This window comes from Zootoca vivipara, chromosome 12, assembly GCF_965207765.1.
Source record: "Zootoca vivipara chromosome 12, rZooViv2.hap1.1, whole genome shotgun sequence".
Lineage (NCBI taxonomy): Eukaryota > Metazoa > Chordata > Lepidosauria > Squamata > Lacertidae > Zootoca > Zootoca vivipara.
In genome coordinates, this window is record NC_142595.1 from 31,411,295 (window position 1) to 31,424,452 (window position 13,158).

Below are 13,158 nucleotides of genomic sequence, written 5' to 3' on the forward strand. Positions count from 1 at the left end.
GCCATATATCACAGGTGAACGTCAACAGCAATCACAAAAAACCATGCTCCAAGCTGGTGTTTAACTGAAGACAATGTAGACATCAGCTAGATTTCAAGGGGCAGGGAATTCCACAACACCACAGAGACCTGTCAATGTGTCTCCGAATATAATCTACAGTTCCTAAGCATGATATGCATGCAAGACCTCTCCTTGGCTGTGTGTGATTTTTTTTTTAAAGAAATAAACTTTATTTGCTATTAAAAACATCAACAAATCATAACAAACAAACAAACACACACCAAAAGCAAATTATAACAAATCATACCAAATCATATCAAATAAAATCACGCTCGCTCGTCCTCTGGCTGCTGTGAGGGCTGCGTCATACCTCTGAAGATGGCGGGAAGGCGGCCCAGGGAGGGAGGGAGCGGAGCCGTGGGGCCTCGTGCGATCGGGGTGTCGGGGCAGCAAGGGCCCGATCCTGCAAGGCTGACAGAAGGCCGCCGCCCCCGGCCAGCCCTTGCAAGGCCCCGAGGCTCTGCTCCTTCCCTCCCTGGGCCGCTTTCCCGCCATCTTCAGAGGTTTGACGCAGGCCTCACAGCAGCCAGAGGAGGAACGAGCGCCGCCGAGCGAGGAAGGGAAGGCAGACAGGCAGGCAGGCGGGCGGGCGGCTGCCCAGCCGCACTCTCGCGCAGAGCAGGTGAAGGAGAAAGAGAAGCCATTGGCAGGCAGGCAGGCAGGCAAAAGAGCGAGCGCAACAGGTAGGCGCCGGCTGGGCGGGTGGGCAGCCGGCCGAGGCCTCTGCCTCTCGCTCTGTTCGCTGCAGAAGGCCACCCGCCCAGTGGCGATGGCGATGAGGGTCTGATCCGGTGGTGGCGAGCGCGGGGCAGCGATGCCGGCGAGGGCCCGATGCAGCGACGAGCGCGGGGCAGTGAGGGCCCGATCCCTTGAGGGCGGCAGAAGGCTGGCCTCGCAGTGGCAGCAGCGAGCATGGGACAGTGAGGCCGGCAGAAGGTGGTGAGCGCAGGGCAGCGAGGGAGGTCAGTTGCCGTTCGGATGTCGAAAAAATTCGTAAGCCTGTGGCAACTGTCTCCCTTCGTGAGTCGAAAAATTCGGATGTCGAGTCATTCGTAAGTCGAGGTACCACTGTATTCCAATAAATTCAAAAATGTTCTCATATTATTAAACATCTTTCTCTTTGGTTTTAGGTATTACCCCTTCTTCCAGAATTTTATTTACTAATTTTTGATATACCTCAGCCAATTCATTCTTAAATAATTTATAATGTCTACCCGAGAGGCCATCCGTTCCAGGTGATTTCCCTGTGACGTGTTATGTGCATTACCTTCCAGGGATCATGGGACTTTTACTAATGCTCCATCCTGTTAAGTAATGATGTACAGAGCATGTCAATGACAAACAAGGAGAGGCTCAGTCTCCTGCTCTCCTCTGCATATTACCCTTTCCATAGCCCATTTTGGGTTGGACCAGTCTCCTGCTCCTTATTCAAATGAGGCCAGCCTGTTTGAACATTTTAAGCTCATCCATTCTGTGCTTGAGGTGAGGCCATGTGGTGGAGGTGCTTCGCCATTCAGCCAAGAATGCATCAGCCTCTTGTCTGCATAATGGATTGGGAGCCTTGTATTGTGAACAGCAAACTTTCATACATGTTTTCTGAGAGGCCACAATGACTCACATGATGCAATTATCAATTCGCTCCAGGCTGCCTCCAGTGAAATGTTGACAAATACTGGTACCTTGACTATACCCACTGAAATTAGCCATGCTCATTAATTTCAGTGGGTCTACTCCGAGCATGACTAATATTTCTAGAAATGAGTTGACATTGTACAGTGAGTACTGAGCATTCAGTAGATGTCATATGATCAAACTGGGATGGATCTGGGAAAAGCCCAATCTCCACAGGTGCTCAAAACTTTATGTATGGTGCTTGCAATATGACTCTATAGCAAGGTTTGGAAATGCTAAAAAGCAGTGCTATGAGTCACTGATGTTTAGCACGGGGAGCGAATTCTGGCTCACAGTATCCACAGGTTTGTTGTAGATATAAATTAATAGTTATGAAATAAATCTATTGTGCTTCCCAGAACTTGTTAGTTGGATGAATCCAAAAGCTTCCCAAGTCGTCTTTAGCTTTCACTGATTCATGTCAAAGAAATATCTGTAGTAGATAAAGTGAGTATGATTCAGTATTCAGAGATATCCTAGTTAAAGCCAGAAGCAAGCATCAACCAAGCAAAGCTCTCATGCTCAGCCAATGCCCTCAGCCCTTAAGGGGGTAGCCCTGCCACCCCATTCAACTGTGTCACTTCCTTTGAAAATTCTACCTTCTCAGCCCCTCTCCTTGGATAGAACTTAATGCAAACACCTCAGATCAATACTTTCTGTACTGAAAAATGCAGACGGACAGTGTCACCCACTCCTAACTCGGACAGCCACTTTTGAAGGATATCATGTTTGATGGTTTAACTTATATGCAGAATTCATCATGCGAAAGGCTGAACTAGATGAATCCCAAGCCGGAATTAAGATTGCCGGAAGAAATATCAACAACCTCAGATATGCAGATGACACAACCTTGATGGCAGAAAGTGAGGAGGAATTAAAGAACCTTTTAATGAGGATGAAAGAGAAGAGCGCAAAATATGGTCTGAAGCTCAACATCAAAAAAACCAAGATCATGGCCACTGGTCCCATCACCTCCTGGCAAATAGAAGGGGAGGAAATGGAGGCAGTGAGAGATTTTACTTTCTTGGGCTCCTTGATCACTGCAGATGGTGACAGCAGTCACGAAATTAAAAGACACCTGCTTCTTGGGAGAAAAGCAATGACAAACCTAGACAGCATCTTAAAAAGCAGAGACATCACTTTGCCGACAAAGGTCCATATAGTTAAAGCTATGGTTTTCCCAGTAGTGATGTATGGAAGTGAGAGCTGGACCATAAAGAAGGCTGATCGCCGAAGAATTGATGCTTTTGAATTATGTTGCTGGAGGAGACTCTTGAGAGTCCCATGGACTGCAAGAAGATCAAACCTATCTATTCTTAAGGAAATCAGCCCTGAGTGCTCACTGGAAGGACAGATCGTGAAGCTGAGGCTCCAATACTTTGGCCACCTCCTGAGAAGAGAAGACTCCCTGGAAAAGACCCTGATGTTGGGAAAGATGGAGGGCACTAGGAGAAGGGGACGACAGAGGACGAGATGGTTGGACAGTGTTCTCGAAGCTACGAACACGAGTTTGACCAAACTGTGGGAGGCAGTGGAAGACAGGAGTGCCTGGCGTGCTCTGGTCCATGGGGTCACGAAGAGTCAGACACGACTGAATGACTAAACAACAACATGGTTGATGTTATTGAAAGTCACTGAGGGGTCAATGAGAATTAACACAGAGACACATTTCCCTTGTCTCTCTCCTGGCAGAGGTCATCAAATACACAGCAGTGATGCTTTGTTTGATGTGCAAAATCAACAAGGTAATTGAAGGTGATAATATGCAAACGATCAGCTTAAGGCAAAGCAGGGATGTGGATCAGTGGGAGAGTTTGTCAGGGTGTGATATACCATGGTAAGCAGGAACAGATATTCAGACCACAAAAGGGGGAACGTTAAAGTCCATTGTATGGAATACAAAGCAATGAAGTACACGTCTGCAAGGCTGCAATGCAACAATTCAAAAAGAAAATTCCTACAAAACTTCAGTCACAAGATGGGATATAATTCCTGTTTAAAGGTGGTTCACTGCAGTCTAAATGACACATTCAGCCATCTTCAGATGAAGTGAGGCCTGGACTTTTTTGATCAGTGCAGGGCACTAATGGAATAAGCAGATCATCATACAGTCCGTTATATCCATAGTTCTGCAATGCTCAACTTCGACTGACACCACTGGATGTTCTCACACATTTTCCTTCTAGTTTCCCCCCTCCTTTTTCTGCAACCTCTTTCTCTTCTTACGCTAGTCAAATTCAAATATCTTTATTGCCGTCCATAGACCCACAAAACAGTTTCAAAACAAGATACAGTTAAAACAACCAAACAGCAGGTGAAATATACATACATCTTATGCTAGTGTCTTTCATTCCCTTGAGCTTGCAAAAATTGCATGATTTCTTTAGATCATGCCAGATCTGCTACTTATGACAGCATGATACATGCATAAAATGTCTTTGTTTTTTCACTGTGGGGCCGCATAAAGCATAAAGCTAAACACAGATTCAGAGTGAAAGTGTTGCTCATGTCAGGCCAGTTTGGAAGGCAATTATTCCACAATGGGGTTGAAGCGATTGTAAAAAGCATCCTGTTGAAAGATGCAAAATGGTGATAAGAAGTTTCCTGTTTCTGAGATGGAGACTAAATCTAGAGACAAATATAACCTGTTTCTAAAGAATTGTTTATAAAGATGCCCAGTGCTAACTTTTGGCAAGATCAGCCCATGGTACTAAAAACTGAGATAACAGGAGAAGCAAAGATTGTGCATCATTAAATTATATGGAAAAAAATAGTGATGAGGAAAAGCACTACCAAACAGTACTTTGCTGCTGTGGTCAATAGCAGTTTGTTGGCTTTTAAAATAAGCATGTGCATAGCCCCACTGCAATGTGAAATCATTGTGGATCCCTCTCCAACCAGTTTGCAATTACAGTGGTACCTCGAGTTACAAACGCCTCAGGTTACAAACGTTTCAGGTTACAAACTCGGCTAACCTGGAAGAGTTACCTTGAGTTGAGAACTTTGCCCCAGGATGAGAACGGAAATTGTGTGTCGGTGGCGCAGCAGCAGCAGCAGCAGCAGCAACAGCAGCAACAGCAACAGCAAGAGGCCCCATTAGCAAAAGCACGCCTTTCGTTAAGGACAGTTTCTATTACTATTTATACCCTGCCCATCTTACTGGGTTCTCCCAGCCACTCTTGGTGGCTTCCAACATATATTAAAACATAAACAGTGAACATTAAGAAACTTCAGATGTCTTCTAACGGTTGGATAGTTACTTATTTTCTTGCCCTGGGAGCATAGCTGCCAAGTTCTCCCTTTTTTTAAGGGAAATTCCTTTATGCTGAATAGGCTTCCTCGTGAGAAAAGGGAAAATTTGGCAGCTATGCCTGGGAGTCACATAATTCTACCCTTACACCATTTCTCCAATGAAAACAGGCTTCAACATATTATTATTTTTATGAAAATAGTGGTGTCAAAAGGAAAATAGGGACATTCTGGGATCAAACCAGAAACCAGGACGGTTTCTGTAAATTTGGGACTGTCCGTGGAAAATAGGGACACTTGGAGAGGTGGTATATAATGTGAGTGCTGTAAAATTTGGATAACCAATTTTACACAACACAAACATAGAACAACTTAGAGATTGCTCTGTTGCTGTTAAATTATCAAGAGAAATGACACCTGCTTCAGCTGATACAGAACATCATTGCACCAGGCCAAGCTAGGAGACTTACATGGCAGAACATGCTATGATGATTGCTATCTAAAGACTTGAAAGAAGAAGTTAGAGGTTGTGCAAACTCAGTATGATAAGCTAGGTTCACCTTCTTTTATAATCAGAATCTTCTCCCAATCTTCACTAAATCAGCTCCCTATCACAGAGATGGGGACAGTTTGTAATCCAACGGCCACATTCCCTTCTGGTTAAACTTTAGGGGCCACATGCCCTTGGTGGGCAGGGCCAGAGGCAAAAGCACAAACAGCAATTATTGTAATTTTTTACTTTTATAAAGCAGGTTAGGTTCTACAAATATTCAAGCACCCCTTTCTTCGCTTCACTCTGGCAAGCAAGAGATATTATCAGAGTTCAAAGACACATTCCAGCCTGTGACAGATCTACACTGGTTGTTTATAATGTTTTAAATGTGTTAATAAATTGTGACACCAGAAGACAGTGTAGAGCAGTGAGCCTTCAACAATAGAAAATTGCATTGAGAATGATATAACGTTATATTTAATAACATTTTAACAGATCAATGGAGATCCACCCCAGGCCAAACCACTCAAGGAGCGTTCACACCTGGGCAGGGTGTATGACCTAAGGAACATGTTGAGGACCAGATAGATAGAGAGACCAGGGTGGAATTTGTGTGTTCGGACCCAGAGACCTCCCTGCTAAATAAATGCAAACTTGACTCAAATTTTAATTTGGTTTTTGGCAGAATTTAGGCCACAACTTTATTGATTACAGAAACTGAGTGGTTGCATAGGCTCTGGTTCACCTAGCTCCCTGCAACCTTGCAGGAAGCGCTGATCCCGGGCACTAAATAGGTCAGCCAAGGGTGAACACCTGGATAGGCGGAAAGCTGGGAACAGGCTATGTCCACCACCCAGAAATTTTGATTTAGAACATATTGCTCATAATAACCCATTCAGTGAATACATCCTGTTTTATGGCTGGTATATAGATGAATAGATATTTATATTTTCGGAGGATATTTTTAAACCATTCAACTGTTGGATCAATAGTGCGAGTCCACACTTGACCTTTGAAGGTACATCGAGTCCATTGTTTACCTTTCCTTGATCTAGAAATCTTTGTGGATGATTAAAAGTGCGGCCCTATAAGAAAAGCACAGATAGAAACTCCTTCTTACATTACAGATCTAACAATTTCAAACATCTCCATGATAACCTTCCCTTAGGTCAGTTTCTAAGATTAAAATGCAATTCATCGGACCCACATGACTTTAAAGCCCATTCAAAAATACTTTCTGCATCCTTATTACCAAGAGGTTATGCAAACACAGTCATAACAACTGCCATTAAAAAAACTCATAAGAGAGAGGTCGACCCTTCTTACATGTTTCACACGTACAAGATCTTCTTACATGTTTCACAATACAAGATCTTCGCGTATTTACGCTTCCAAGGAATATAACCATATGACTTTCATAATTGAGAAAATCATTAGGCGTCATTGGCATATTCTTAAGGATATCCCGGGGTGTGATAACACGCCCCTCTTTCCCAAACGATGCACAATGACCACTCCCCATATTAAACGGGGGGTGATTTTTGCGTTGTCCACGTGTTTTTTTTTAAGCTGTGGGCATTTTCCATGAATTTGTATTAATTTTACATACATAACCCCTCAGCATGTTTTGATTAGGGTTTTAACTCTCTGCTGGGCTACAAGGGTCACTTTAAGAAAGAAATCTTGTATCTGTAGATTGCCAACACCTGTAATTGAAATCAATACTGTCTTTGTCCATATAACTTCACATTGTAACAGTTGACGTTTATCGCAGCTACTACTATGACACAGAACTACTTCTATCCTGGTACATCACTTTTGGTATATACAGTTGTTTATGGTATATATATATATATATATATATATATATATATATATATATTAAAAAGTGTGTGACATCACAACATTGCACTTATTTGCATCAGATGAAGCGCAGGACGGCAAAACAAGGTTTATATTTCAGAAATCCTTGTCTTCGGAATAGGATTCTGTGGAACTGGAACTACTTGTTATTGCTGGTGCTTTGTGAACTGATTCAGGTGGAACAGACACGTACCAATGTCTAGACCTGATCCATGAACTGATTACAGTATGAACTGATCCACTGGGCCTTCTGCTTGTTTCATTGTATTTTATGAACTCATTTCTGTTGAAATCTATATGATACAGTGAACTAAAGGAAAAGGAAAAGGGACCCCTGACCATTAGGCCTAGTTGTGACTGACTCTGGGGTTGTGGCGCTCATCTCACTTTATTGGCCAAGGGAGCCGGAGTACAGCTTCCAGGTCATGTGGCCAGCATGACTAAGCCGCTTCTGGCGAACCAGAGCAGCGCACGGAAACGCTGTTGGCCTTCCCGCCAGAGTGGTACCTATTTATCTACTTGCACTTTGACGTTCTTTCGAACTGCTAGGTTGACTGAGCAATGGGAGCTCACCCTGTTGCGGGGATTCAAACCGCCGACCTTCTTTTCGGCAAGCCCTAGGCTCTGTGATTTAACCCACAGTGCCACCCGCATCCCACACATAATACAGTAAATTACAATACCATGGGTGTAGACAGGGGGGGGGCAGGAGGGGGCAGCTGCCCCCCCTAGAAGCAAAAAATTATTGTATTTTACAGACCATAACCAATACTTTGCCCCTCCAAAAACTGAAGTGGAAAGGGCTTTGCTTTAGCAAGAGCAGCTCTCCACTTGCTGGGGGCGGGAACACAGCTGTAACAAAAACACATCAAATAAATAAAGCAAAGTGGCTACCAGTACTTAAGCAGTTAAGACAATGGAGCAGAATATCCCTTCAGGCAAGGTCCACCCTATTCATCCTATTGTAATTCAGTGAGAGTTGTTAATGGGCATTCAGGGATCGCATTAACAGTTCTATTGGCGATTTAATGAGGGTGCAGAGGATTCAATTTGACTAAGGTGGCCCTGCAAGGCTAAAAGGAAGTGAATAAGAAGGGGGGGGGCTGTAGCTTTGATAGACACAGTGATGTTTATAAAAAGCATTGGTGTTCCAGTCTGCCCCTCCTCCTGCATCTGTATACTGTAAATCAGGGGTGGCCACCTCCCAAGAGACTCTGATCTACTCACAGAGTTAAAAACTGGGAGTGATCTACCCGCTTTTGGGGGGTTCAGGTCAAAGCTGTTGAGTTTTTTTAAGGAAGGGAAGCCCTGTTTTGGGGGGTTTAGGTCAAACTTGTTGAGCTTCTTTTAGGAGGGAGTGAGGCCCATTTTTGTTTAGGGCTTCAGGTCATAGTTCAGCTTTTTTTAGGGAGGAGGAAAAATTTGGGTGAGCTTTTTTAGGGGTGCCAGTGATCTAGCAGTGATCTACCACAGACATCCAGTGATCTACTGGTAGATCACAATCTACCTGTTGGACGTGCCTGCTGTAAATCAAGCAGAGAGAAAGCTGCTTACAAGGCTCCTGTACAGGTGTACCGGTATCTTCCTCTTGCTGCAGAGTTCTAGCATCACAGCGTCACCCAGAGGCACCCACAAATGTGAGTTATCCCTCTCTCTATTTCTTCCTTCCTTTCCTCCCTCTTCCATCCTCAATAAAATACTGGGGGGGGGGGCAGATAAGCCCCACATAGAAAGCCCATCAACATGGGGGGGGGATGACTCTTTAAAATACAGTATTTACCAGTAATTTCTTTTTTGGGGGGGAGGCACCTAGGCCTCTAGGAGTTGGCTGCTATGCCTAGGACAATTCAAGAAAGCAGAATCATGCATATGCTATGGTAATATATCAATAGAATCATGGAATTGTAGTCGGAAGGGACCACAAGGGTCATCTAGTCCAACCCCCTGCAATGCAGGAATTTTTCCCCAATGTGGGGCTTGAACCCACAACATGGTTGAAATATTATGCTGATATGCAGCAACGCCTCGGAGCCATCGAGACTGCAGCCCTGTCTTGCCTCGCCCTCGCCCGCCCTGCCACCCCCTCTCCCCTGCCCGACCCTCCCATCCTCTTGCTGCAGAGTTCCAGCTTCACAGCATCACCCAGAGGCACCCACAAATATGAGGTATCCCTCTCTCTATTTCTTCCTTCCTTCCCTCCCTCTTCCATTCTTAATAAAATACGGGGGGGCAGATAAGCCCCACATAGAAAGCCCATCAACATGGGGGGGATGACTCTTTCACATACGGTATTTACTAGTAATTGGGGGGGGGAGGCACCTAGGCCTCTAGGAGTTGGCTGCTATGCCTAGGAGTAGGACAATTCAAGAAAGCAGAATGATGCATATGCTATGGCAATATATCAATAGAATCATAGAATTGTAGTCGGAAGGGACCACAAGGGTCATCTAGTCCAACCCCCTGCAATGCAGGAATTTTTTCCTAAGGTGGGGCTTGAACCCACAACATGGTTGAAATATTATGCTGATATGCAGCAACGCCTTGGAGCCGTCATGACTGCGGCCGTGCCTTGCCTTGCCCTCGCCCACCCTGTCACCCCCTCTTGCCTGCCCGACCCTCCCGTCCTCTCCAGCCAAGCAGGGTAGCCGCCGCCGTTGCCAGCCCCAGAAGCACAAGGTTGCCAGCCCCAGAAGCACGATGTTGTCAGGCCAGCTGGCCCTGTAGCCCCGCCCACGTTCCCACTTTGTGGCCCCGCCCCTGAATGATCATGGCTTGCCCCCCCCTAGTTTTGATCCTGGCTACGCCCTTGTACAATACTTTATTTTGCAAGAGTGCAGCCAGTTACGACTCGTGTTTTTATTGAGCATAACTTTATGTAACCCTAGGTTTGTTGTTGTTTTACTAATGTTTGTACCATGGCTGAGTTTTCTAAGAAGTTTGGATATAGTATACCGAGAAAGACAAATGATTAAGCATGTTTACTTTCTTCCACAGTGAAGATGACCAATTGTTAAAAAAGAGAAGACATGTCATTACTTACTTTGTCAAAACAAAAAGTACGTTTAGAAATGCACACAGCAGCGTTAACTGAATATATATACATAGCTGCCAAGTTATCCCTTTTTTAAAGGGATCTTCCCTTATGCTGAATAGGCTTCCTCGCGAGAAAAGGGAAAACTTGGCAGCTATGTATATAAAACAACTTAATCCCTAGAGGACTTAGGATCCCTAAGGCACCTCCTCTATTTAAGAACAATAGGAGATTTGTTGAAAAATGGGTATCTATTTTGAATAAATGTTCTAATGATCTAATGCTTTTGATCATAGAACAATCTGCCATGGATTTGGAAAAGGTCCACAACGATTTAATGGAGTTAAAACAAAGGACAAAAACTAAATACAATAAGGAGGATTTTGACAAACTCACTCACAAGCTGGATCAGGACCTTAATAAATTTACCAGTGAATTAGCCAATTTTATGAAAAAGTAGTTGAGCAGAGATTGCAATGATTATTCCACAGGTAAAGTTCATTTAAGGCTGAATTCTTCAGGACTAGTTTGCTGGCAGTCTAACAGATCAGATATATCTTCACTTTCTACCACTCCTACTGATTATGAACACTCTAGCCCACGGGTGTCAAACACAAGGCCCGGGGGCCAAATCCGGCCCGCCAGACCTTGTCATGTGGCCCACCGAGCGCCCCAGCCAGCGGGACCCAGCAGCGGGACCTTGCTGCTGAAGCGCCGTGCCGACAAACAGCTGGGGCGGGGGGGGGGGGGGTAGAAAGGCGGCCAGAGCAGCGCTGCGTGGAGCGCCCCGAGCCACAGCAGGAGGAGGAGGCAGCTTGCCGGGTCAGCGCCCGGCAGCGCCGCACAGAGAGTCCCAAGCCTCTGCGACGCAGCAGTGCTCTGTAGCACTTTGAATCCTCCTCCTCCTGCAACGGCTCGGCGCCTGGAAACGGCTGCTGCTACTGCTGCTGAAGCACAGACAAAGCACCCAGCAGCGCCCTGTGGAGGAGGATTCAAAGTGCTACAGAACACTGCTGCGTCCCAGAGGCTCGGGACTCTCTGCACGGCACTGCCGGGCACCGACCCGGCAAGCCGCCTCCTCCTCCTCCTCCTCCTTCCGCGGCTCAGCCTCATGAATGTGAGCTCAGCAGCAGCTCAGCCTCACGAACGTGCAACTCTGAGGCTTTACACACTTCTCCTAAAACGGACACCCGCTGCCTCACGCTGCACGGGAAATGCTTTTTGCCCCTGGGTCCCTTCACGCTCTTTTCTGGCGCTGAATCAAGGCGGCGCCCCCCCTTCCCTTTCTTTCTTCCTCTCTCTCATTCTTATTCTTTCTTTCCCTCTCCTTCCTTCCTTCTTTATCTCTGTCTTCTCTCCCTCTTTCTTTTTCTTTCCTTCTTTATTCTTTCCTACTCTTCTTTCTCTCACCTCTTTCCTTCCTCTCTCCCTCCTGCTCCCTCTTTTCTTTCTTTCTTTCTTTCTTTCTTTCTTTCTTTCTTTCTTTCTTTCTTTCTTTCTTTCCTCCTTACTTCCTTCCTTTCTTCCTTCCGTCCTTCCCATCTTTCTTCCTCTCCCTCATTCTTATTTTTTCTTTCCCTCTACTTCCTCCCTTCTTTCTCCCTTTCCGTCTTCTCTCCCTCTTTCTTTTTCTTTTCTTCTTTATTCCCTTCCTTATTTCCTACTCTTCTTTCTCTTCCCTCTTTCCTTCCTTCCTCTCTCCCTCCCACTCCCTCTTTTCTTCCTCCCTCCCTCCCTCCCCTCCCCTCCCTCTCCCTCTCCTCAGAAACATAGGATGCTGCTTTATACTTCTGGCCCTTAAACCCTGGAACCAGGAGAGCAGCTCCAGTGAGTCAACCTCAGCCAATCCCTTTGGTGAAGGGTGGTGGCTCACTGGCAGAACATCTGTCCTGCATGCAGAAGGACCCCAGCATCTCCAGGTACTAGTAGCTCTGCAAAGGTCCTGCATGAAACCCTAGCGAGCCTCCACCACCCAGTGCAGTTACCAAAAATCATTTTTCAATAAATTGTACAATAATTGTACATTTGAATATCTACTTGCCATGACTATGTTTCTGCTTTCAGAGCTAGTTATTACTTACATTATTACAAAAAACAGTAATAATTGAATGCAGTGACAATAATTTATGATAATAAAGAGTGGACACATAGTCCTACAGATACAACCGGCCCTTTGAGGGTGACCAAACTGCTGATGCGGCCCCCGATGAATTTGAGTTTGACACCCCTGCTCTAGCCTATCTAGTGCCAATGGTTCGGATGAAGACAGAGAATTTAGGCTTAGATCTGGTCAGATGTACCAGTCTTTTTCCGCACAGCGCACCAGACCCCCTACCAGAGGAAATAATCCCTGAACACCAAAATACCACTTTAGTGGTTACTTTATCTGACAGGACATTAATATCAGAGGAACCTCGAGTATTAAATTTAGGTCTAGGTTTTGTTCCCACTCCCAAGACAATATCAAGGAAGCAGAGAAACAACTAAGTAATCCCAATTTCTACTTACCTATACCTAGTGATCCTGCCACGTCAGTGAAAACCAAACTACAGGTAATTCAGAATGACGTCGTGTCCTTAGACTATATAAATGAAAGTTTAGTGGATTTTTAATGTCCCGATCACACTAGGGTGCCAATATTTTACACACTTCCAAAAATACACAAAAATGTGCTCCCACCACCGGGTAGACCTATTGAGTCCGTGTCAGGATCATTGTTGGAAAATTGTGCACAATATATTGACACATTTCTACACCCTTTCACTAAAGAAACCCCGTCTTACATTAAGGA

General features: G+C 45.1%; 1 protein-coding gene across 1 annotated transcript in view; it reads right to left on the bottom strand.

The window, feature by feature from the left end:
• Nucleotides 1-13,158, bottom strand: part of LOC132592945 (vomeronasal type-2 receptor 116-like) — a 33,258-nt gene that overhangs the window by 14,482 nt on the left and 5,618 nt on the right. The window contains exon 2 of the mRNA XM_088654660.1: nucleotides 371-951. Within this exon, the coding sequence (XP_088510786.1) occupies nucleotides 371-951 (581 nt within the window). The remainder of the gene's footprint in view (nucleotides 1-370; nucleotides 952-13,158) is intronic.